This window comes from Gouania willdenowi, chromosome 16 (genome assembly GCF_900634775.1).
Source record: "Gouania willdenowi chromosome 16, fGouWil2.1, whole genome shotgun sequence".
NCBI lineage: Eukaryota > Metazoa > Chordata > Actinopteri > Blenniiformes > Gobiesocidae > Gouania > Gouania willdenowi.
Genome location: NC_041059.1, coordinates 39,264,298 through 39,291,970, shown reverse-complemented (window position 1 = coordinate 39,291,970; position 27,673 = coordinate 39,264,298). Strand labels below are relative to the sequence as shown.

General features: G+C 38.0%; 1 protein-coding gene across 1 annotated transcript in view; it reads left to right on the top strand.

Moving 5' to 3' along the window:
- The first annotated feature begins 9,859 nt into the window (after positions 1-9,859).
- plcl2 (phospholipase C like 2) overlaps positions 9,860-27,673 on the top strand; it is a 71,800-nt gene continuing 53,986 nt past the window's right edge. The window contains exons 1-2 of the mRNA XM_028470626.1: positions 9,860-10,496; positions 10,799-11,237. Of these exons, the coding sequence (XP_028326427.1) occupies positions 10,992-11,237 (246 nt within the window). The 5' untranslated portion in view covers positions 9,860-10,496; positions 10,799-10,991. The remainder of the gene's footprint in view (positions 10,497-10,798; positions 11,238-27,673) is intronic.

Sequence of the window (27,673 nt, the reverse complement as noted above, 5' to 3'; positions counted from 1 at the left end):
GGTTCACGATATGATTCTCTGACAATTTATTTTACAAAATGAGACTGTAGACAAATGATGACTGAAAATTATTTCTTTGATTATCATTTTTTTTCCAAAAAAAAAAAACAAACTAGAAAATACTGTACTATTTTCTTTTATCTTTCATTATCAAAAGAATCCCATGATAAACTACGCAAAACAATTCCATTTTGAAATAAATAAAGGAATAATACAAATTAAAAACAAGCATATTCATTTAAATTCTGGCTCTACAATAAACTATATAAAACTGCATAATAAATAGTTCATTTTCTTTTTAAAAATGCAACTGAAAATGTATTTTGTGTCTTAAAATAAAAAACGTTTGTGCCTTAAATGTTTTGTGTGTCTTCCCCCTTTCATTCTTTTTTATTTCTGGTAGCTTGGTATCTAAAGCTGTCCAGAACGCACACCAGTTTTCTGAAAATCATTTTCTGGGGTCGGATTGACCACAAGGGTAAAATGTGTTATATAATAATATTTGAGGATAATAGGAGGGTTAAGTTAGGGTCGCTCCAACACAGAGGAGGGAGAACTGAGGAGCCGGGCGTGCTCACAGCTTCTGTTTATACCAATATAGGTGATGACAGGGTGTTATCTATACGTGGGGTCATTTATAATTAGGGTCCGAAGGCGCAACAGGCCGTAGGAACCTATTGTTCTTGCATTTCTTGGGAATTTTTGGTTTTGCCCCTTAGAATGCCCAAAGTCTCACCAAAATGTGCACACACCTCAGGACTGCTGAACAATTACAAATTTTGGCGCATTGAAAAAAAATCTCTAAAAAAATGCGCACGGCGTGCATTATAGACGTCAAAAATGCGATGGAACCGCACGACCGTCAGGTTTGCCCGATTCATACAAAATTTGCCACATGTATTCTTGACCCCAAGATGAGCAAAAAATTACTAACGACCCACGCAGAAAAAAACAAACAGGAAGTCAGCCATCTTGAGTCAAAAATAAAAAATGGTGAAACGCATTTGCGCAGACAAACAAAAATACAAAACAACATAAAAAACAACAAAACGACACCAAAAACTCACAGTGAGAGAAAATAAATAATACCAACAACACACAAAATAAGATAAAAATGTACTGTAAACAACAAAATATACAAAATGACACAAAACACACACACACACACAAAATGATGATAGAAATTATCTTACTTAGAACATGAACATGTTTTTTCACAGAAATCTGAGCAAATGTGGTTGTTGGACACAAGGGGGGACTTGGATTCAAAAAAAGGGAGAACTAGTACAAAAAAAGTGTAAGACCCACTGTCCTATATTAATCAAAAATGAAAAGCGTTTTGTATCATAAACATGAGTAAAGAAGGTGAGTCTGTACTTTTCCCGTACCACATGTATCTGTACTGTACTGAAATAAAGACTGTGTGTAGTTATCTAAACTTTGATTGACTCATTGTTAGATCATAAAGATGAACTCTAACCTGTAAACAGCTCGGCTGTGTCCCAGCCTGGGAAAAGGATGTACAGACAGAACTAATCATTGTCAGTCCAACAGGTAAGCCTTTCATTTGAGAGAGGTTTTTAAAGTCAGATTAAGCAGAGTTATCCTCCTCAGACAGGATCAAACCATTAGAAATGACATTTTACTGATGCTCAGACCTCAGAACACAGGATTTATGTCTGGGTTGTGAAGCAGAAACAATCAGTCCTGTTGCATAACTGTCAGTGGAAGGTCAATGGAAGGTCAAGAGAAGGTCAATGGAAGGTCAGTGGAATGTCAGTGGAAGGTCAATGGAAAGTCAGTGGAAGGTCAATGAAAGGTCAGTGGAAGGTCAATAGAAGGTCAGTGGAAGGTCAATAGAAGGTCAATGGAAGGTCAATGGAAAGTCAGTGGAAGGTCAATGGAAAGTCAGTGGAAGGTCAATAGAAGGTCAATGGAAGGTCAATGGAAAGTCAATGGAAGGTCAATAGAAGGTCAATAGAAGGTCAATGGAAAGTCAATAGAAGGTCAGTGGAAGGTCAATATAAGGTCAATGGAAGGTCAATGGAAAGTCAGTGGAAGGTCAATGGAAGGTCAGTGGAAGGTCAATAGAAAGTCAGTGGAAGGTCAATGGAAGGTCAATAGAAGATCAATAGAAGATCAACAGAAGGTCAATGGAAGGTCAATGGAAGGTCAATAGAAGGTCAATGGAAAGTAAAATAGAAAATCAATGGAAGGTCAATAGAAGGTCAGTGGGAGGTCAGTGGAAGGTCAATGGAAGATCAATAGAAGGTCAATGGAAGGTCAATAGAAGGTCAATGGAAAGTCAATGGAAGGTCAGTGGAAGGTCAATAGAAAGTCAATGGAAAGTCAGTGCAAGGTCAATGGAAGGTCAATGGAAGGTCAATGGAAAGTCAGTGGAAAGTCAGTGGAAGGTCAATAGAAGGTCAATGGAAAGTCAATAGAAGGTCAGTGGAAGGTCAATAGAAGGTCAATGGAAAGTCAGTGCAAGGTCAATGGAAGGTCAATAGAAGGTCAATGGAAAGTAAAATAGAAAATCAATGGAAGGTCAATAGAAGGTCAGTGGGAGGTCAGTGGAAGGTCAATGGAAAGTAAAATGGAGGGTCAATGGAAGATCAATAGAAGGTCAATAGAAGGTCAATGGAAGGTCAATGGAAAGTAAAATGGAAGGTCAATAGAAGGTCAGTGGAAGGTCAGTGGAAGGTCAATGGAAAGTCAGTGGAAGGTCAATGGAAGGTCAATAGAAGGTCAATGGAAAGTAAAATAGAAAATCAATGGAAGGTCAATAGAAGGTCAGTGGAAGGTCAATATAAGGTCAATGGAAGGTCAATGGAAAGTCAGTGGAAGGTCAATGGAAGGTCAATGGAAGGTCAATAGAAGGTCAATGGAAAGTAAAATAGAAAATCAATGGAAGGTCAATAGAAGGTCAGTGGGAGGTCAGTGGAAGGTCAATGGAAAGTAAAATGGAAGGTCAATGGAAGATCAATGGAAAGTAAAATGGAAGGTCAATAGAAGGTCAGTGGAAGGTCAATGGAAAGTAAAATGTAAGGTCAATGGGAGGTCAATGGAAAGTAAAATGGAAGGTCAGTGGGAGGTCAGTTGAAAGTAAAATGGAAGGTCAATGGAAGATCAATAGAAGGTCAATGAAAGGTCAATGGAAGTCTGTAGCGGTGAGTGGTGAGTCACGTCTGCCTGGAAACAAGCACCACAGGGCAACTATGACAAGCCCTTTTAACATTTAATATTTATATTTGATTTATTTATGTATTTATTCCATTATTTAAAAAAGAAAAAAAACATTTAATATAAAAGTTTACAAACTTCTGAATGAAAGGGAGCAGAATGAAGACTAATGTTATGTAATCTGCCCCTTTGTACTAATCATCAGTTTACAACAGCATGAGACAACAACAACAAACAATTACAATGTCTACGATGATTACAAAATAAACATAGACACGCGTTCATGTCAAATTTTTATGTCATAAGAACCCAAAAATAAACAAACCAGAAAACCACACTGTAGAACAAAAACATACAAGCAAAAAGCGTAAACAACAACAACAACACAGCATTATGGTACTTTAGAGGAGTTCATTATATTTTAATAATATATATTTTAATTAGATGTTTAAATCTTATATTTGCTTTACATTCTTTTAAATCCTTGTTCAGATTATTCCATAAAGAAACCCCTTTCAGAGAAATGAAAATCTCTTTTCCTTTTAAATTATACTTATTTACTCTTTTTACAAATCTGATCTGGAGATTTACAGGAAAGATTTTTTGATGCGCTTTATGCATAATTTGCAAAATTCTATAATCTACAACGTCATTGAACTTCAACAGTTTTAACTGATGTAATAATGGGTTTGTTTGATGTCTATATTGTGTTTGGCTTATTATTCTTATGGCTCGTTTCTGTGATATAAAGACTGACTGGATGTTTGTCTAACAGGCATTTCCCCAGACTTCTACACAACAGGTCAGATAAGGAACAATCAGACAGTTAGATAACATGAACAGTGCTTTGATATCCAATAGATCCTTTATTTTATGTAGTACAGCTATTGTTTTTGATATTTTCATATTTGTATAATTTATATGTGATTTCACAACAACTTCCACAGTGATGATTTCCATTATGTTGTCAACAACAGTTGTCATATTACAACCCAGATTACATTTCAGAACTGATTTATCATACAAAGCCTTTTTTCTTAATTCTGTTGACATAATGCAACTCATATCCATCTATCTGCAGTTCCCTCATATCCCCATTCCTTAGCCATGTTTATGATACTGCAATTATACTAAAACTCTCTGAAATCTTTTAAGTAATCTTTTATTTGTTATAAGTTGCAGCTTATACTTCTGCTGTTAAAATGGATTATAGATAGTGTACCATTTGTCATTATTTCATTGTTAAATTGTTTATTGGTATAATACATTTATTGGCAGGAATGTTGTGTACTTTTGCTGTAATATTCTGTAATGTTGTATATTTTTCTGAGTAATTGTGTGTATTACTGTTGCTTTTTGCTCATTTTTGTTGAGTGTTTTTGGAGTATTTTCTGTTTTTCTCATTTTTTACTGTGTTTTCCTGCAATGTTGTAATTTTTTGTGTTATCTTGCTCTTGTTTTGTGTATTTTTCAGTCATTTAGTACATTTACTTTGGGGGCTGCACAACATTTGGCCCCCGAGCTACCAGTTGCTTATGTCTGCACTAGTACATGTTGTATTAATTAGGAAACGTACCTACAATTATCTAATGGGTTTAAACCATTTACTAATGTTAATGTCACATGTATTAAGTTATGGAGTGCAGTTGAGGAATATGTCACAACAGAATTAACTAACTTTAAATTCAGAAAATGGCAATAAAATTGTAATGTAATAATATTTAGCAAATTTTCGGTACTTTATATCATATATATATATGTAGTCCAGGTATATATATATATATATATTGTATTTTTGTAAACAAATGTTTTTAGGCTTGAAGAAAATAGTGTATTTTGTCTTGTACTATTTAGAATGCTATAGATTGCTTAATTTGTGTTAAAAATCAAAAAAATGATCTGGGGGAGGATCCATCCAGACCCCCTACAATGGGTTTTGTTGTCACCTTTTTCATGCCGTTGGTGTTTGCATGTCTGTAATTAAAACTAGCATTAGGAGGCCACAGTGCAGGGAGAGCCTGGCATGGAGGTGAGAACATCAGTCTGAAGGTATGAATCAATGTTTAAAAAAGGACACATCAGGTCACTAAAGTCTCACTATTGTCATGGCAGCTCTGCACATGGCACTGTTTAAGGTCCTAGGTTACGAATGGTTCACCTAACCAAACATTCCCTGTTAGACAGAAGCAGTTTTATGAATAATCGGTAGATCACAACAGTCTGTGGTAAAGATGTTGATTTCAGCCTACTTAACTGGCGCACTCTGGTGACGGAGGTGGATATTACAGCTTCTGACCAATCAAACGGAGGAACTGTAAAACGTCACAAATCAGGAATAATTATTTAAAAATATGAAGACCTAAAATACAAAATTTAGACCAAAAACAACAATGGTGCTGCAGTAAAAGCAGAAAGTAATTAATGCATGAATTGCTAAGTGTTAATAATATTTAAATTAGTGAGATTATAAACATAGAATCAGTTTCACTTTCTCTTCTTTTTACATTGTCTGTGTCTCTGAAGCTACGTTCATACAGATCAGCCGACATCATAAGGTGGATTATATTTATATGTGATATTATCTACAGGACTGAGGCTCTCTGCGTCACCACAGAATTAATTAATGAATTAATTAATTTATCAGTGTGAAAGCACCTGATGCACGCAGGCTTCCTCAGCTGACACCTTTTATTGGACAGCTTGTTTTCTAAGAGAACTGATTGGTCAGGAGGCGGGACTTTATCACTCGCTCAGATCCTAGCCTGAACAAAACCTGCTCGCGACCAGGCTAGTCGTTCAGCATAAGTTACCATGGTGATTTAGTGTCGTGACCACTAGGGCTGGGTAGGCATGTTGCAAATGGAGACCACCAATGACAATTTCATATGTTTCTGCTGTCAAGTGTTAATTCAATTCAAATCAATTTTATTTGTATAAAGCAATTTCCAACAAAGTCATCTCAATGTGCTTATCAAAATATAAAATTCATAATAAGAAAGAAAAAACCCAACAAGATCCACATGAACAAGTGTTTATCCATCTAACAAAATCAACATCGTACACCATTAAAGAATAAATAAACATTATTTAATATAGCCTCCATACTCTCCAACAACATATATCTCATAACACGACAGCACATCTGTTGTTTGTGTTGGAAACACAGAGAAAATGACAACTCAGAACATCCTCAGTGAGGAGCATCCACAAAGTCAATCCTTCCTTTTGTTCCATTCACTGTGAAAAGTATGAAACATGTTCTGATCTTACCTTTGCTGAAGCTCTGGTATCTCAGGTATTGGTCTCCATCTTTTAAAAGCTGTCGTTTTTCCTCAAACAAAGTTTCTCTATCATCTCTAGCGCTGTCATCCACACTGCATTGTTATCCCGCCCAGAACGTAGCAGCAGCAGTCACGTGTCATCTATTCACTAATGTGCTGTGAACTTAGGTATAGCATTTAGCAAAGGCAGCTCTCTACGCTGCCTTTACGCGTAAATGGATGTCATATTGGGGACCTGACTGTGCATGCGCAAACACGTAAAATCACGCAATGGGAACGGAGGCAGAAGAGTGACGTGCCTTTGGGAGGGGGCGTGGCCTCCCTTTGCCTTACAGCGGAGCGAAAAAAATAAAGGAAAAAAAGACTGTGCAGCTGTTCCAGGAAATAGCGCTGTTTAGTAATTTGGGCTATGAAACGCACAAAATGCGGACACTTTCAAACTTATAGGTACTGTAGGCTATTGGAAATGGAAAAATAAATCATTTATAATTTAAAAAAAAAATAAAAAAAAAATAAAAAATTATAATTAAATAATCAAAATATCAATTCACCCTTGGGTAGGCACTGCCTACCTTACCTACCCTGACAGCACGTCACTGGTTAGCGTGCTTTGTAGTCCAGTGCACACTGATTAAATCCTGGAAGTTAATGCTATAAGAGGTAATCTACATTCATAACATACCTCCTTAGAGCTCATAAAGTTAGCTGAGAGCATGATAATTTATTTATATTGAATTGAATTCATTTGTGTTATTTTATTTCAAAAATAATTGTACATTTTGACAAACCTTTTGTTTTTTACAGATGCCTTTGTGGAAAATTTACGAAGTTACAATTGTGTAAGATTTGGTCTTTTCCTTTTTAAGTTTATACATGAGATGTTTACTGTATTTAAGGTAACCATGGCAATGATTTATTACCAAAAATGAATGTGAGGGGTGAAAGTAACTATAGTAACTTTTACTTTTTATACTATTTAATTGAGCTAGTTTTTTACTAGTACTTGAACATTTACTTGTACTCGCACAATTTCAATCAAGTAACAGTACTTCTACTTGAGTGGGATACATCAGTAATGTTTACACCTCTGTCTGTAACTGAGTTATGACTCTCATCAAAACACTGATATCTGTAATTACAATGTGAATATATATCTACAAGTTCATTCTGACTAAAGGTAATTCCAGTTCAAGATATCTATAACGTTAATTTGACTAGTCAAAATCATGTTCTTGGCTCAGCTCATGCGAAGCTTCTCATTGGATACTGACCCAAATGACCTGGAGGAGAGAAGAGGAAACATCATTTTAACAGTGTTCTTAGCAGAACAAATGGCAGTTGCAGTCATTGATAAGACAGTTAGGAAAGGCCATGAAATAGAGCGAAGCTATAATCAAGGACTTTGGGAGGAACATCAGCTACGTTCACTTGAGAGTGAAGATAAATCTACAACGTATTGACCCTTTTTGCTCTGGCCTCCTGTGCACCGCTAGCCCCTCCTCCTACCTGTCATAACTTCTGCCACAATTACAGATACTGAATCTGTAATATCATTTAGCCTAGCCGAAACTCTCCTTCAAGATATCTGTAATTACATTTTGACTATATATCTACAAATTCATCCTGACGAGGCGTAATTCCAGTTCTAGAGTTCTATAATGTGATTTTGACTATAGTTAAAACGTGATTTAGGCCATTTACAAATGCCATTAAATATATCTCGTAAAAAAGTTTGTTTTTTTTGGATTTCAAGAGCGTGTCCCCCAAAAACCAAAGCATATATGTGACTAATCATTAGTGATGTGAACAGTCTATGTACATAGCTCTAAGCTAATTACATGAGGCATATGCTAAGTTGTTTTACTGAAGGTCCAAACATGTTTCAGACCCAAACACACTCACTTTTTGTAGAAAGTAGGTGGAGCTGTATTACTAAACCAAATTGATCCTAAATGATGTAGTCCCTGAGATAATGGAAGCTGAAAATCCACACATACCCCCTTCTCTAAATTTTTCCATATCTCAAAAAGTATTCATCTGATCAAACTAAAAATATATACAATGTGATTATTGAATAATCACAGAACAATTGGTAAAAAGTGACACATTCTTTAGACTGAAGTACGTTTGAAATGACATGGAATAAATGTTCTATTAAAGCTGAATGTGACAAAGGAAAGTTTTAAAGTCTGAACTGCAGGTGATTGATGCAGATGTGGCATTTTTTCAAATTATGATTCACAGAAATATCGATACAAATATATTCTTTTTTTTACCGATACTGACCAGCAGGTGTCAGTGACCCCCAGCTCACCCCTCAGAACCAATGATCAGTTTCTATCAGAACCAATGATCAGTTTGCATCAGAACCAATGATCAGTTTCTATCAGAACCAATGATCAGTTTGCATCAGAACCAATGATCAGTTTCTATCAGAACCAATGATCAGTCTGTTTTTGGAGTTATTTTTGTTGTCCTTTAGTGTATTTTTGTTTTTTTTTTTTTGTATTTTCCTGTCCCTTCGTGTATTTTTGGAGTATTTTGTGCATTTACTTTGGGACGTGTCTGGACTACAGTCACGTGTTTTGTCACTTATGTGAATAAAACATGTTCCCACACAGTTTGAAATAGTTTCTGGGTAATCGTGATTTTGGGGATGTTGAAAAATAGTTTTGATAAATACTTTTATTTATTAAAACTTTAAAGTAAAATGCATCCCCTTTTACTTTGAAGGGGAGGTATTTGTGCAGAAGTGTGCACGTTTTCCTCACTTCGACCTGTAGATGACAGCATTTCTACACAGGAAATGTTGTATTTTCCCTTTTCTTTAAAGATGACTTTTAATTTGAGTTTGTAGATGAAAACCTAGAAAGATGTTTCTTTACTGTCCATTCTTATTATTGAATATGATTATAAACAAGTGCTTTTGTTTAGTCGTTTGACATCCATGAATCATTTTTTAAATGAAGTGAACATTTAGTTGCACTTTAATAAGTATTTTTCTTTTCTTTTCTTTTGTTGTAGGTAAAATAAAACACAGCTGAATGTATTAACACGTGAGAGATGGATGACTTTATTTTATCACAGCGGGGTCACAAAATGTTAATAATGTGACCAGAGGATTTAATTATTAACATTTATGTCACCAATCTGAGCATTAACACACAAAAGAACAAAGAGTGTGTGTTTTTATTGTCATTTTGTAGATTACTTTCTCATTTCGTGTGTTTTTATTGTGTATTAAGGCATCTTGTGTATTACTGTTGTCTTTGAGTGTGTCTTTGTTGTCATTTTGTGTGTGTGTGTGTCATGCAATGTCTGCCTTTAAACCTGCCATTTTAACAGCACACACACGCACACACACACACGCACACACACACACGCACACACACACACACACACACACACACACACACACACCAGTGTAGTTGTGAGTGACAACACTGCCTGTTCCGCTTGTTGCGTTCACGCGCGACGACGTTGCCAGATGTGCTTCCTTTTGTGCTCGTGCGAAGCTCTCCGGGGGAGCGGACAGCTACAGACACAGCTACAGACACAGACACAGACACAGACACAGCTACAGACACAGACACAGCTACAGACACAGACACAGCTACAGACACAGACACAGCTACAGACACTGACACAGCTACAGACACTGACACAGACTAGCCCGCACGGCTATGTAGCCCCGCTCTGCTCTGCTCGGTTTGGAGGAGGATTATTATTATTAAAACTCTACAGCTGTGAGTGACTAAAGTTCGCTTTATTATTTACCGTCAAACATCTGGAAAGGAGAGAATGTGGAAGTGAATGTTACAAAGTAACATTAGATGTAACAAAGTAATAGAGTAACACAGTGTGACATGAAGCTACACAAAGTGTTTGACGCGGAACGAAGTGAAGAAGAAGAAGAAGAAGAAGAAGAAGAAGAAGAAGAAGAAGAAGAAGAAAGAATGAACGGAAGTGCTGCACGAGACGAGAACGTTAAAGAAATGTGACCGTGTTTCCGCTTCCAGTGTGTGCGTGCACGTGAGTGTGTGCGTGTGTTATTGTTTGTGTGTGCGTGCATGTGTCACTATGTTATGTCGCTGCTGAATGTGTCACTAGTGTGTGTCTAATGTTTATGTGTATGTGTGTATGTTTCTAATGTGTGTGTGTGTGTCAAGTGTGTGTGTGTGTGTTTAACGTGTGTGTGTAATGTGTGTGTGTGTAATGTGTGAGTGTGCAATGTGTATGTGTGTGTGTAATGTGTGAGTGTGTAATGTGTGTATTTTTAACGTGTGTGTGTGTGTGTGAGTGTGTCTAATGTGTGTGTTTCTCTCCTCACACAGAAACAATGAACAGATGAAGCTAAAGGCCAAACGGCAGGAAACTACTTGAGCTGAGCACGCACGCCTTTGTACGCGCGCACGCGTGTGTGTGTGTGTGTGTGTGTGTGTGTGTGTGAGAGAGAGAGAGAGAGAGAGCGAGAGGGGTGCTGACTGTGTGCGCGCGTGTGTTTGTGTGCGCGCGCACCAAGTGCCTATGGCGGAGTTTGGGGAGGACGGCTGCCTGCCTCCTCCTCCTCTGGACGCCGGGAGGACGCAGTGCTTCGGGTCGGTGCTGAATGGAGGGTGTGTGGGCAGAGCCGGTAACATACCTGGTCACAGACCCGGGAACATGGTGGGCTCAGGATCCGCACCTGGCGGACAGACCGGAGCGGACACCGCCAACAGCTCTGTGGGACCGGATAGGAAAGCGGAGTTACCTCGGAGGAGCAGCATTATCAAGGTACGCATTACACACCGTCCGTTCAGCATCTATTGTCCCCATTCATCTTCATCATCTTCATCATCATCGGTTCTGTTCTCGGTAACGCGCATGGGTGTTTTATTTGGGGATGAGGACGTGATTCCAGCCTTGGATGTGAATGTGGTTCCAGTGGTAGAATGTATCGGTTCTTTCCCACAGAGGAATTATAATAAATTTATAACGACATTAATCCACACAGCTCTTTGGAGTCTGTGCCGATAATCGCACCACGTGACCACACATGTACACCAATTATTGGATCTATTTTTACAGGAATTAGTAACACAACATCTTTAAACACGTTTAACAAACATATTATTACAGTTTTTATTACTGAAGAGGATTAGGGCCAATTTTGATGGAGAAAATTATTTTTTGGCAAATCAAGAATACATCTAAATGTTGAGATTAAAGTGAAAATATCAAAAATAGTTGAAATTTTGAGAATGAAGTTGACATTTTGATATCAAAGTTGAAATATAATGTCAAGATTAAATTTGAAATGTCGAGAATAAAGTCCAAATGTTGAGAATTAAAGCTGCAGTCTGCAACTCTTATAAAAGTAACTTTTTGTCAATATTTGCTATAGCTGTCACTATGTAAGGACAGCTTTATATCAAACTAGTTGTTTGTGTAAAAAAAACAGACTCATTGAGCCCCGCCCCCTGCTGCTCCTGCAGCCTTTGGCAGATTGCCAGAATGCACCACGACCGAGCAAAAAGAACCAATCAGAGCCAGGATTGTGTTTGATGGGCTGTCTGATAGATGTTGCTCACAATCCCCGCCCCTTTCCCGGAGCTAGAGCGCCATCTTTTTTACAGTGTATGGTCTGGAGGAGTAGAAGATGGAATTAGGTAAATAATGTCTGATTTGTAATTGTTACACTAGAACTCTGTAGTGCATGTGTTGTGTGCGCACAGCAGCCTCTGTGTGGCTGCTGTAAGTGACACTGAGTTGTTAGAGAGAAGTGCTGCAGTAATATGCTTTTAACAGAGCATGTTGTATTACTGTGACGTTGCTGTCAGGCTAACGTTAGCTTGTTAGCTCCTCTGAGGGAGGGACTTTGGAAAGTTTGGAGGCAGGGCAAGAGAGCAGCAGGGAGGAAGGGATCTGAGAGTTGCAGACTGCATCTTTAAGTCGAAATGTCAAGATTAAAGTTGAAATTTCGCGAATACAGTTGCGATGTCGAGAATGAAGTCGAAATGTCAAGATTAAAGTTGAACTTTCAAGAATAAAGTTAAAATATAATACCCAGAATAAAGTCGAAATTAAAGTAGACATTTTGAGAATAAAGTTGAAATTTTGAGAAGACAGTTGAAATATAATGTTGAGATTAAAGTCGAAATGTCAAGATTAAAGTTGAAATTTCAAGTATAAAGTTGACATTTTGATATTGAAGTTGAAATATATTGTTGAGATTGAAATTGAAATGTCGAGTTGAAATATAAGTCTAAAGTTTATTTTATTCTCGAAATTTCAACTTTAATTTCGAAATTTCAACTTTAATTTCGAAATTTCAACTTTCGAGATTAAAGTTGAAACTTTGAGAATACAGTCGAAATATTGTGATTAAAGTCAAAATGTCGAGATTAAAGTTGAAATTTTGAGAGTAAAGTCGAAATGTTGAAAATAAATTAAAAATGTCAAGATTAGGGATGCACCGAATATTCGGTGAAATATTGCAAAAAAAGTCGCGTTCGGCCTTTGGTTTAGTGAGTTAAAAGCACGGCCGAATAGCAGCGTGTGACACAATGATGCAATCAAACAACGTGCAATGATTTAGAGTCAGAAAAGTGTGTGCGTTGCTGCAGGAGCACAGCAACAGCTCCTCCTTTCCGCACACCAACACAGCCAGACTATCTCCTTACCGTTTACCGCTCTCCGTTGTCCGTTACCAAGTCCGTTGCTAGCGCTGTGAGCCGCAAATTTGTAAACATCACCATTGCTTCTTCCTCAGTTCACAAGCGATGTCGGCTCTCGCTGCATAGGCTGGTGTAGCATTAGCACGGAGTGCTAACAGCTGATGTGTGTAAACAATGGTCGTGGCTCCAAGCAGTGACTCCCAACACAATCAGCAGCAGAAAAAGTAGTGCAGTTTGCATTCACATATATGGTAATAAAGTATAATAATAATGAACCACAGTGTTGTTTTAGCTGTTAGAGAGTTGGAGAGGGAGGAGCTCACATTCTAGGAGACGTGTTAGGTGACGTCACCTGCCAACGTGGGCAAAATCCAACTCTCCCGTTTAAAGCTGACTTTTTACAAAAATGTGGAATAACAAGGGAGGAAACAGAACTTTTTACACTTTGTTCCTCTGAATGAGACTAAAGGATGTTTATCACTGTAGCAAAACCATTATAAAATGATTGTTTTCATCATACCTCCCCTTTAATGCACTTTTTGTTTTTTTTGAAGGCCTAATATAAATGAAAAACTTTGTTGTGCTTTTTTTTAAAAGCAAAGGCTACTGGAATATTGAAAAAATGTCAGAATATTCAATAAAGTATCCATCTATCTACTGTCCTGATACATTGCCTGTCTAGTCTCCATATGTCTAGTCTGATCCTTCCATCCTTCACTGACTGTAGTGTTAAAGGTGTTAAATGTGTAATAAAGTGTTGAGGGTGAATCTGTAGAGATGCTGAGTCAGGTCCAGTAATGATGACACTCTGTCTTACATAAGAACATGACACGCCCTCATCACTCATTCATTAATTACTAATAAACACTTATTACAGACTCTACTACTGAGCACTGAGTGGTGTGACTTTGATCAAAGTAAAGTCACCCTCACACTGACGAAGAAAACTGCTGACATCAGCTGGAACCAAAGTCTTTCAACAGACCAGGAAGTGTCATCATCATCTCTGCTCCGAAAACTTCCACACACCCATGACACACACTAACACACACTCCAACACATCCATGACACTAACACACACTCCAACACACCCATGACACACACCAACACACACTCCAACACACCCATGACACACACCAACACACACTCCAACACACCCATGACACACACCAACACACACTCCAACACACCCATGACACACACTCCAACACACCCATGACACACACCAACACACACTCCAACACACCCATGACACACACCAACACACACTCCAACACATCCATGACACCAACACACACTCCAACACACCCATGACACACACCAACACACACTCCAACACACCCATGACACACACCAACACACACTCCAACACACCCATGACACACACCAACACACACTCCAACACACCCATGACACACTCCAACACACACTCCAACACACCCATGACACACTCAACACACACTCCAACACACCCATGACACCAACACACACTACAACACACCCATGACACACACCAACACACACCCCAACACACCCATGACACACACCAACACACACTCCAACACATCCATGATACACACCAACACACACTCCAACACACCCATGACACACACCAACACACACTCCAACACACCCATGACACACACCAACACACACCCCAACACACCCATGACACACACCAACACACACTCCAACACACCCATGACACACACTAACACACACTCCAACACACCCATGACACACACTAACACACACTCCAACACACCCTTGACACACACTAACACACACTCCAACACACCCATGACACACACTAACACACACTCCAACACACCCATGACACACACTAACACACACTCCAACACATCCATGACACACACTAACACATCCATGACACACACTAACACACACTCCAACACACCCATGACACACACTAACACACACTCCAACACACCCATGACACACACTAACACACACTCCAACACACCCATGACACACACTAACACACACTCCAACACACCCATGACACACACTAACACACACTCCAACACATCCATGGGCAAAATCCAACTGTCCCGTTTAAAGCTGACGAGGGAGGAAACAGAACTTTTTACATGGGCGATATGGACTAAAAAAGATTATCCCAATAATTTCTGGTATTTATCACGATAACGATAAACATCACGATAAATTAAAAAAAAACTATAAATGAATTAAACAATTCCCAAATTAAAGTGTTACCAGGTTCCTTACAAACACAAATACATCTGAATACATCAACACTAGACACATTAAAAAAGGCTACAATAAAATGAAATTATTTTCTAAATAAAAGCACAAATTAGCCCAGTCTGTGTGTCTGTTGGTTAGCTTAGCATAGTTAGCTTTATTTGAGTTTCCTGTTCATAATCGTTGCTGTGGATTCACCTCTGTACCCGTGTTTGTGGGAACTTTGAGTGGATCTGACGGAGGAACTTGGATTGGTTCACTTTGTTGGATGGTTATCTGATCCATGATGTATCGCAGCACGGCAGCTTCAGGTAGCCGTGACGATCACCGCCGTCTGTGTGTGGTGTGAGGGCTGGGGGCGGGAGCGGCGGTGGTGCACACCGTGGAGGCTTCGCTGCGGAGCTGCCGTGAACAACGTTCCGCTCCAGAGAATAATACGTTGTTGACAACAAACTTGTTGACAATTTTGGACCCTGGAACAAGGTTTTTAGGGGCATTCTTGGCTAAATTGAGGGACAAATGGCCCGTGGCCCTCGCTGATTTCCGATATGGGTATTTATCATTTCTATCGTGGGATGACATTTTCTTACCAGTGAGAATGTTTTTGACGATTAATCGTGAACGACGATATATCGCACATTCTTAGTGGGGAGCACAGCTCCTCCCATCCCCTTCCTTTTAATTGCACTCAATACATTCACTAAACACACACATTCACACAGGGGATAGGGACGTGCCTCTCCATTGGGTAATAAAGGGGGGGCTCGGGGTTGGGGTCGGTGGCGGGGTGCGCTGTGCCCTGCTGCGATCGCCGATCCGGTTTATCTACAGAGCGGCTGCCACAGGCTGTGCACTCAGCTCCTTGGGGATTTCTCGGGTGTGTGTGTGGGGGGCGGTGGCTGCCTTTCGGGCCTGTGGTCGCTGGGGCGTCTGGGGTGGGCACTCGGTTGTGGGGGAATGGCCTGGGGCTCCTTGGCCCCCGCTCCATCTGCTGGCCTGGAGGTCTCATCGGGTTCGCAGAAGCGGATCTTGCACAAACTTTGGTCATGGCATGTGTTGGGCTGTGGGATAAACTCGGCTGCCACAGGCTGTTGTGTGCTGCTGGAGACAGTGTGTGTGTGTGTGTGTGTGTGTGTTTCTCTCTCTTCCTCTCTCACTCAGCGCTGCACTGAGAAGTTTTCACAACTTTGAGAAGCAGTTTTACGACTTATATTACTACTACTTATTAATATATACTACTTATATATTTATTCCTGTTAACGTTGATGTCATTTATAACAGAAACTAGAACAGTGTGTTGCTTAATGCACATCTGACATCACATTATTTCCTCTGTTGATTTTTGTTCAGGGGTTGTGTTGGAATGGACTATTATTCATGGTTTCTTTTCGTGTTTAACACTATAATCCTATATATTTATACTCAATAATCCTGTTAATAAAATATATCATCAGTCAGGTCAACTTTTGTCAAAGCTATTTTCAGTTCTTTCATAATATTTCATGAGATGTCTCACTGTATTTTTTACTTGTTGTTGTTCTACATCCCCTTTTTCATTATTTGTTAAATATTTATTACTTGGTGTCGTTCTACCTCACCTTTGTTAATTTCAATAAATGTTCCTTTTTAAAAAATTGAGACCTGTACCATTTGTTATCATTATTGTGTAATTTTTATGTAAATTGAGAGAGCAAAATAAGCATCAGCTCCAAATTTCGGCTAAAGAAAGTTGGCAGTTCGTATCAGTCATCGGCTGAGACTGATGGAAAAAAAAACGGCATCGGCCCTAAAAAATCCATATTGGTCGATCGTTAATCCCAAATACCAGATTTAGATCAAACCACTCACTCCTTCTCTCTAGTCACAGCCACCAACATTATACTAAAGTTTGACTGTCACCAGACTGGTTGAATGGATTTCACAACACAATAAGCACAATATACACAAATATAACATCACATCTCACTCTCACTTTAAAGCAGTCACTTCTTCCCCACCTTTTCCTTTTCCTCCCCTGACTCTCTCTTCCCCGTTCCCTTCCCCCTCACCAAGGTGTAACACTGCTCTCCCTTTTTACATTATCCCTTTAATAAAGTATTTCTTACCCTTCCTTAGGGAGGGCTGGTGATGCTCACAATTATGCAATTAAATAAGTTGATTTATTTAATTGCAATAACAAAACTAGGGATGAACCGAAATGAAAATTTGTGGCGGAAGCAGCAACACGCACACACTTTTCCGACTCAAAATCACTGCACGTTGTTTGATTGCATCATTGCGTCACACGCTACTATTCGGCCTTGCTTTTAACTCACTAAACCGAAGGCCAAATGTGGCTTTTTCTGACACTCTCTATATTTGGCCACCGAATATTCGGTGCATCACTAGTAGTGACAATATTATTTCAATTTGGGGAATTTTTTCCAAATAATTTGAGGTTTGAGCAGGAATTTGGTAAAACTAGGTTTGTTCGAACAATTGAAGAGTAAACATTATTCTATTGTGTTCTACACACATGGGGGTTCTGGAAACCCATTGAATTTGTGACAAATTCAATGTTATGTTTTTTTAAGTGTACTATTTTGCATGGATGCCAATATTTATGTTTAAATATGATACAGTGATGTTCAGTTACTTCCTATTTCTGCATAACTTCAATCATTAATTCCCAAGAAAAGTTTGTATTTTTTGTTATTTTCTAAATTCCAGAGCTTAAGTTTCTGTGGAAATTTACCAGATATTTTACACCCCTTTGCAACTCTACTGATATATATATACAACTACATTATTTGGTCATTTACATGATTCATGTTTTCTCAGTCATTTTTACTTTACCCTGCGGGCAGATTTGAATGTTTAAAAGGGCCAGGATTGGCCCCCAGGCCTTGAGTTTGAAACATGTGTGCAGCTTTAGTGCCTAAAATAAGATGTTTTCCTGTTACAGCGTCCTCCTCCTCCTCTACCCTCTCATACCAGCCGAGGGTCTATTTCTCTCTGTGTTGTACACAATCGATAACAGTCCCAGGTCCATCATCTGATAGCGCTTTGGTTTGCTTGCGTTGGTTTTGGAAGGATTTCAGGATCTTTGGGCGGATCACTCTCAGCACTGTGGGGTAGGGATGTAACGATTCACGATACTGGGTTCACAATACAATTCTCTCACAATTTATTTTACAAAATGACACTATAGACAAATGATGACTGAAAAATAGTCATTTTTTTCTTCGAAAATAAAAATGAAAATGCTGTACTGTTTTCTTTTATTGACATTTGAATCCGATATTTGTTTTCAGGGTAATGTCGGACCGATATTGATATCGGAGCGGGACACCCCTATTTTCCTTCCAATTCATTACAATTTTTTTTATTCTCAGGAAGTTAATTACAATTATGTTCTCAATTACTAAATCTCAGTTGAAATTAATCACAATTACTGAGCCTGAAATAAATAACCTAATTAAAGCTTGTGTTAGCTCTCTGTTAGCATCTCTTATGCTAACGGTCCTAAATCAGCTTTAAATTACACTAAAAACAAATATGTATCATCTAATTTATTTCCTATCTATTGATTACTTTGTTAGGCTTCATAATCAATGAATATATTGGTTTCAATATTTAAAGTGTGGGTGTCTGAGCCTAGATTTATTCATTTTTAAATGGTAAAATGTGGGAAAGCTTGAGTTTACCAATAATGAATTGCACATGTGTAGAACTGTACATAGAACTGTAACATGTTTTCCCAGTTTTGACAATTTTTTAGAATTTTCATGCCAATTACAATTACAAAGTCAATTACCTAAAATAAATTACAATTTAATTCCGAATACAACAGCAACAGATTTTTTTAAATTACAGTTACAATTATAATTACGCCATGATTGTAATTACTTATCAATTGAAATTATAATTGACCCCAATCCTGGTGCAGATTGGTGATGAGAATGATAACGTTTGTAAATCTCCTCTCAGCTGTTTGAGTTACATTTATATGAGCGAGGCATCCAGGTTTTTATGATATCTAATTTAAAGTTATTATGCTCTTTTTCACCATTTGCTCTAAGAACCCTAACAACACAGTATTTGAGGTTTATTTTCCCAAACTCACCTGTTTTCTGGAGTTTTAGCCTCTGAAAAGTCATTAATGACATTTCTTCATGCATATGCATGAGTGGGCGTGTCTGTAGACTCCACACCACAGCCTTTTCAAGTTTGTCCTCTGAATTTATAGCACTGTAGCAAAACCATTAGAAAGGGACATTTTCATAATACTGCCCCTTTAAGGCTATAGAAATGTAACTTTTTACATAAACCAGTAAAGTGACGTTGACGTGAATCAGAAGAGCGAGGAACGACTGAATGATAAATAATAAACGTAGTCAACAGACTGTGAGGCATCTGCTGGAGACAGATGGAGCTGAGTCCAGTGGATCACAGCAGGAGGGATGGTTAAGATGTTCAACACAAATTACATTTTCAACTTTCGCTGCAGTATGAACCCAGGCCAGGAGTTTTCTTTTATGTTCATAATTCCATGATGACTTTTATTACCAGATGTAGAACAGGAGATATAAAATGTACCGACACTCTTTGAGCTCAGGAACGATTATGATATATGATATATCATGACATATAACAGTGGTTTTCCCATAAATACCTAATGCATACAATCATCTACCTTCAAAATAAAAATATGCAATTATTTTTGAAAAAAAAAAAAAGAATTTTAGTTTTTCTCAAAAAAAAAAGTGTTTTCATGTCAAAAAAGGTAAAAAAAAAAATAATAAAAATGTATTAAGAATATAATGAAAAACTTATATTTATGCTTAGGTCTGAAGTTGTTGAAAATATCTGATGTGAAGCAAGTGGGAAAAAATATTTATATATGACATTATGAAAACACTATTATGAAGAGTGTTAGGGTTTTTCAATAAATGCTCATAGCTCTAAAAGTAATAACGCCTCAAAATCAATGTTCCTATCAATCATTGACCTCCTCTAGACTGTTATAAACTCATACCAAATATTTCATTTTGCACCTTATTTTTGAAAAAAATGCACATTTTGTGTTTTTTGTGTTTTACCTATCTAAAATAAAAACAATGCTTTTATGACAGAAAGGGTAAACATCTTTATATCTATGGTTGGGTCTGAAGTTCTGGGGGGTTTGGAAATTGTGTACAACATTTTTACAACAGTTTTATGAAGGGCGGGGTGGGGGGGGGGGGGGGGTGCTCATGAATGAACGGTCCCCGGAAACATTTTCTGAGAAAAGCATCCTTTACGTTCCGCGTTTAAAAGTGGATTTTGTTTTTACTGGTTGATTCTGTGATTCAGTTAATGTGGAAATTATAGCGCCCGACTCAGCCACTCCTTTTACAGGAAACATTATGGAAATGTGTGACATGGTTCAAACATGGAAGTAGGGATGGGCGATATTGACAAAAAAAATATCCCGATAATTTCTGGTAATTATCACGATAACGATAAAAATCACAATAAATAAAAACTATTTAAAAAAATAATAATTCTCAACTTAGTGTAAACAGGTTCTTTACAAACACAAATAAATGTTAATACATCAACATTAGACACATTTAAAAAGGCTACAATAACTGCTGACTCAGAGACTTCAGGAGCTGATATTTTATGGAATACATTTGTGCATGTGGGGCACTATTAGTGTTATTGTATGTAATTTATTTATTTCCTCACTTAAAATAAAAAAAAATTCTAAAAACAAAAAGCACATGAAAAGCACAAATAACTCAGTGTTTTTACTGCTGATGAATCTTGTTTATTAATCTGATAATAAATTACATAAAGTTATGATTGATGAATATTTCTCTGATTTCTATAATTAAACCAGATCAAGCTGATGATTTAATCATTCAGTTTATTTATGTGTAATAATCTCAATAGTTACATTAGTCTAATGGGACCAGCTTTGTCTGAACACGTGAAATATAATAAAAAATATTGCGTTTCACAAATTGGGACGAATTAATAGTGACATATTATTTATGCTAACATTTATTTCACACAACATGTGACATGTTTAGCTTTTATTCTTCCATAAAGTAATAAATCTGACCATAAACAAATCAATGGTTCTCTGTGGTTTTATGACAATAAGACGTGTTCTTTTTATTTGGTCTATTATTCCTTATATGGAATGGTTAGCATTAGCTCAGCTCAGTCTGTGTGTTGGTGTGTTAGCTTAGCATAGTTAGCTTTAGTTGAGTTTCCAGTTCATAATCGTTGCTACAGGTTCATCTCTGTCCCCGTGTTTTTAGAACTTTGGGTGGATCTGATGGAGGAACTTGAATAGGTTCACTTTGTTAGATGTTTATCTGGTTTTAACCAAGTAATGGTTCATGATGTATCACAGCATGGTAGCTTCAGGTAGCTGAGACGAACACCTCACACACACACAGACGGCAGTGTGTGAAGGGGCGGTGGTAGTGCACGTCAGAGCTGCCGTAAACAACGTTCTGCTCCAGAGAATAAAAGTTTTTGGGGGCATTCTTGGCTATATTGAGGGACAAATGGCACTCGCTAATTTCCGACATTGAGAATTTATTGTTTACCGTGGGATGACAAATTCTTTCTGGTGAGAATTATAAATCATAAACGATAAATAATCGCACATTCCTACATGGAAGTGTGGGTTTGGTTTGTGTCTGAGATATTTATTTACATGTTAATTTTCAGCTAAATTTTGTCTCAAATTTGTATTTGGAAGTTTTACCTGCGACGTCTGTTCGTAGGGGGCATCAATGCATCAAAACACTGATGCCACCCCCTGTTAAACAAGATTATGGCTGACATTAACGTATTGGTTTGATAGCTTAATGTGCTAGACATTCAGTCACCTGTTGGCTTTGGGAAAAATGGCGCGTAGATGTGTGGTACTGTTCCCAACCATGAATGTGAGGTGTTTCAGACTGTACAACAAGACCCTAAAGTAACATGTGCAATAACCCCCCTTTGCAAAACTACATGCAATAATCTCTGTATCGGCGCCACTTTAATGCATCAGTTTTATGTAGCGCTTTATCATAGACACTCAAAGTCGCTTTACAGAATTAAGGCATTATTCTTTCACTCCCCACTTTATTCCCTGTACCAACGTCACTTACTGACAACTTGTAAACTTTGCACCTAGATATTCTAGTTTTTATAGTCTGTTCTATATTTTATTCTAATTATATTTATTCTTATTTCCTAATTGTTATAACTCCATCCCCTTAAGATGTTTGCTTTTACGTATATGTACATAAGATACCTCTTTTTACTATTTAACTGTCTGCACATTTCTTGTTTATTCTGCAAACCCTGAGTGATCTTACTGAATGCCAAATGAAACAAGTACATTTCTCCATTGTGAGATCAATCAAGGATTATCTTATCTTATCTTATCTTATCTTATCTTATCTTATCTTATCTTATCTTTCCGTGTCGTATTGGGGTCCAGAATAAGAAGTTACATAAAGAAACATTGTTTTACATCCTAAGAAAGAGTGACCTTTATACTATAAATTAAAACAGAGATCAGATTTTTTTCTTACATTCCCACATGCATTCAGAGCAGAGGCATATGCTAAGTTGTTATTGAAGGCCCAAATTCTGGTTCTATAGTAAACAATGCAAAACTGCATAATAGTTCTTCTTTTTAAAAGTGCAACTGAAAATGTGTTTTGTGCCTCAACAATTGGACTTTTAAAAAAAAAAAAAAAAAGTCATGTTTGGACCAGCAGAGGGCGCTGGTAACCCAGTGGTTGGTTGGCATGCAGATATTCTTGCAGTGAAGAAGAGATGCTAACAGCGCAAACAGCGCTAATAGAAAAACATGACTTTTACAGATATTCATGTAATATTACAGATATTCTTTTGGTGCTAAATGGGTAAGGAATCATTTATGAACATGTTTAAGAGTAGAAGGTGGCCAGAAAGAAAGTAGTAGCAGATTCCGCCCACCACCAAAAGTACTGCATTTCAATTTTCAGAGTATCGATGTGAACCGTGATACCTATGAATCGGTTTTTAACTGCCTTACGATTAATTGTTACATCCCTACTGGACACAGAATGAGGGTGAATCCAAATTCTTTGTGCAGGTTTTGTCTTTTGAAGTCAGCGGTCTCAAAATTTAGAGTTTAGATTTAGTTTTTAATCAATTTTTTTGTCTCTCTGAAAAATGTAAAGTTGTGTTTGTTCTGCTGAGTCTGTCTGAATCACTAAATCTGTATGACTCTATTGTTTGTGATCATGATGATGATGATGGTGCTTGTTTTTGCAGCAGCTGCCGCCTTAACGCTGTCAGCTCAGTTCTTGTTAAATGGCTTCTCTGTAAAGAGGGAGGATGTGGTGGGACGACCACACGCTCAGTGACACGTGTAAACCAGGTCGAGGTTAAACAGCAGCGGTGGCATGTACATTTAACGGCGTGGGCGTGTAGCGGCGGGCACACCTAAAGCGACACCATGAGATGTGTGTTCCACTGCAGTTCTGCTGACTGGGCACTCCACAAAATAGCACTTTTGCAAAGCCTTTAATTTCAAGTCGGCTCAATCATGTGACCAACTAAAAAAATAAAATTCACGAGAAGTTCAACGCGGACGGTTTCGATTACTGGAAATCTTCCAGTGCATTTCCTGCTGCTTCATTCTTTGAAAAGTGGGCGACAGAGAGAGAGAGAGAGAGAGAGAGAGAGAGAGAGAGAGAGAGAGAGAGAGAGTTGTTCTGTTTTTTTTGGGTTTTTTTGGCCTGTTATTGAATTGAAAGGTGATAATCTGACAGTGAGTTTGGGAGGACTGGAGAGGATCAGATAAAACATGTAATTCCTGCAGGCTTTATGGAGGTTTGTACGTCTCTATTCTGAATCCCTATGAACACAAACACGGCTGCTCTGATTCTCTAGGAACCAACTTTACTCTTATCTATGTCATGTCCACCGACTTTACTGCTGAAATTATACCATACATGATAAATAGGTTTAATGGAGTCAAATTCTGTTATTAATCTTATATTTCAATGCTTTGGATGAATTATGGAAGGTGGGAGGGTTACGATGAAATCACAGCAGATTGCAAGAAAATTGACACCTCATCTGTGCTTAACGGATTCTGATGATTAGAATCACAAACAGAATCCCAGAAACACCATTAATTCATTGACTGCCATCGATGTCTGATGGTTTAGTAACGTTGACTGCCAATGACGTCTTAAGATGTCAATTATGTTTTTCAGTGGGAGCGGGTGCAGTAAGGCCTTATGTAGCGTCCATGTCAAGATCTTACTTGTAGGCAGTATTTTATTGAGCCAGCAGGTGGCAACAGTGTTCTTTGGATGTCCGATCACAGGTAGCAGAAGTAGAAACCACAGCTACTTCCTACTTATCCATATTCCAGGAGAAGATTGAGAGAGAATGACGAAACGCAGAAAATCAGATAATTTAAAATACAGGCAACTCACACTTGAACAGGTTTTGGTTAGCGGTGGTTCTCGTAGTAAGAGTGTTGGAGGAGATGATGGTGATCATGGTAAAGTAGGAGTATCAAGGAAACAGACATGCTAAGAATGCTAACCCCCCCGACAGAGCTGCTGGTTGCAGGTCATAATGATCATTATGCCATCAAAAGCCCTTTCTCAGTGTTGTTTTGCTGGTTTTTAGAAGGAAACCACCGTTCAGATGTTTGAGGTGTCACTAAAGATCCAACTACATCAATCTGTGCTCGGCAAGTTGTCCTTCCAGATGACATTAATCGATCTACAATAGTTTTAAAAGGTAATCAATCATTTGTTTTGATTCAAGGAAATAACTCATGTGATTTAATCACAGCAGACTTTCTATGATGTGTTTTAAAATCTCTTTTAATATTAAAGATGTTAGTCTATGACGTCATGTGCCAGCGGACAACAAAACAAAGCATGGAGGAGAAGCCAGCGATCAATTAATGGATGGACTCACCAGTGTGTGAAACACTTTAACACAGACATAGATATTCTATGTCCACCGTCCACCATCAGGACCTTCTGACAGTGCTCACTGCAGCACATGTAGCATTAGCTCGTTAGCATTAGCTCTGCTGAAGCCTCATGATAACCATCATGTTAAAATGAAAAGTATCAGGTTCAAACACTGCTCATTTAACCTGAACAGATCTTGGTTGCACTTCATTTTTGATATTAACACTGTATTATTAAAAAAAGTCAATTTAAACTGAGCTGTTGGTTGGACTTTATGTGAATACAATTCCAATTAAATGTTGTTTAGGTGTTTGTTTACGTCCACCATTATTTTATAGATGATTCTCCTACAAAAAACAACAGGAGGAATCTATGAAACCTGTACTGTTTAGTGTTCACTCACACTGGTCACTATATTATTTTGGAAAACAAGTGACTGAATTATTTCGGATAGAATCGTTCAAAATTAACCAACATCATCCATGCATCGACTCTGCAACAACAAATCATGATTGGAATCGTTGTTAAAATAAATCTTTACACATCTACTGGGAACACTCTGGGTCATATAGGACGTGGTCAGGGGTGGAAAGAGTACAGAACAAATCTACTTCAGTAAAAGTAAAGTTACTGATGTAAAAGTAAAAAGTAGCTCACTTAAATTGCATCTCTCCCATGCAATAAAAAATAAAAAGACATGTATTCAGATCAAACTAGGTTCTTTTTTATTATTATAATTTATTAGAGAACATCATTTCAAAGTAACGTGCATGACAACAACACATGGTGAGGCTATCCTGGATAAATACAATAAAATAAATGTGAATTTGAGTTTGTGTTAATACATCTAATGTATCAGAGCATCCAATAAATCACATCTGAAAGCTTTAAATACGTACAGTATGTTATATAAAGTCTATAGAACATTCTAGGTGGAATGAGCCAAAGGAGGAAAAAAATGATACTGACGCCCCAGGGTGACGTGAGCAACAAATACAGTTTTATATTAATTATAATTGTAATTAAAATCACATGATCATTGCACAAAACTGTTGATCGATTAGCTACAACACCTGTAGCTGTTATAAAAAGAAACGCACACAATGCATAAAGACGCACAGTGGCTTATCAGGCACTGCTGGAGGACGAGGTGCACAGAACACCAGAGTCGGTGCCAGGCTGTATTAAATGGGGGGGCATTAAGAAAACTTTGAGGGGCACAAAAACGCTCCGCTCTGAGTCGCACACAACCCAGGTGTAAAATCCACGTTTTACGGCGTTGTTCTGTGAGCTTTTTACATTTCTCACCTTTGTGAATGACAATCATCGGTACTCTATAAAATATATTTTCCTTTTCTCGGTTAGAACGATTGGAGCATCCGTAAACTACACAAAACATGGGCATTTTGATGATTTCAGACGTCAGATTCTCAAGTTTCCTGCTCTCCATCAGAATTTAGCGCTCTCGCTTTGTCGCGATGCAGTAATGTGAGTGATGTCACGTGAATCAACAGAGCAGGCCATAGACATATACACATTCTATTGGCTGATCCTAACAACAGCTCTAGGGTACGTTCAATAGCACAAATGTAGCAGAGGGATTTATTTTACTCTGTAACGGAATCTATTACAAATGTAACGAAGTACTGTTATGTGAAACAAAATTTACTTAAGTAAAAGTAAAATTACAGATTTTAAAAAATACTCAAAAGAGTTGAAGTACACAAAAAAGCTACTGAATTACAGTAACGAGAGTAAATGTCATTTGCTACTTTCCACCCCTGGACGTGGGTAGCGGACTCCACGTGAACAACAAGGACTCCAGCCGTCCCGGGCTTATTGTGGTGCTCGTAAGCAGTTGAAATAAAACAAAATAGAATAAAATAAATGAAAGAATTGTGGGGGTTAGGGTTAAAAAAACAAACAAACTGGATCAATTTGGATGAGCAGGATTTTGTCTTTTTGTGCCCTTTTCTATTTTTCCGCATCAGAAACTGACAAGGTTTTTTTGTGTCAGTTTCTTAATGCAAACCCACACAAATTGTTCTGATGATCACAGAACGTCCTGGTCTGAGAGACGACCAAACCCACGGAATGTTCCATAGCGGCTTTTGAGTGATGTGCGAGTGTGTCCTCACATCCTGGGATGTTTTCACACCTTTGATTGTGGTGGATTTTAGGGTCGTCCCCTTGCAAAATCACACTCCCACGCACTGATCTAATGCTGTTAATAGGCACTAAAATGTTCACGGCCAGGATGAAGGATGGATCCTTTCAAACCGGGGTCATAGGTGCTAACATGTCCAGAGCTTTTATTTTGAAGGAGGTTTCTACAGAACGTGCAGCAGTAGTTGCTAGT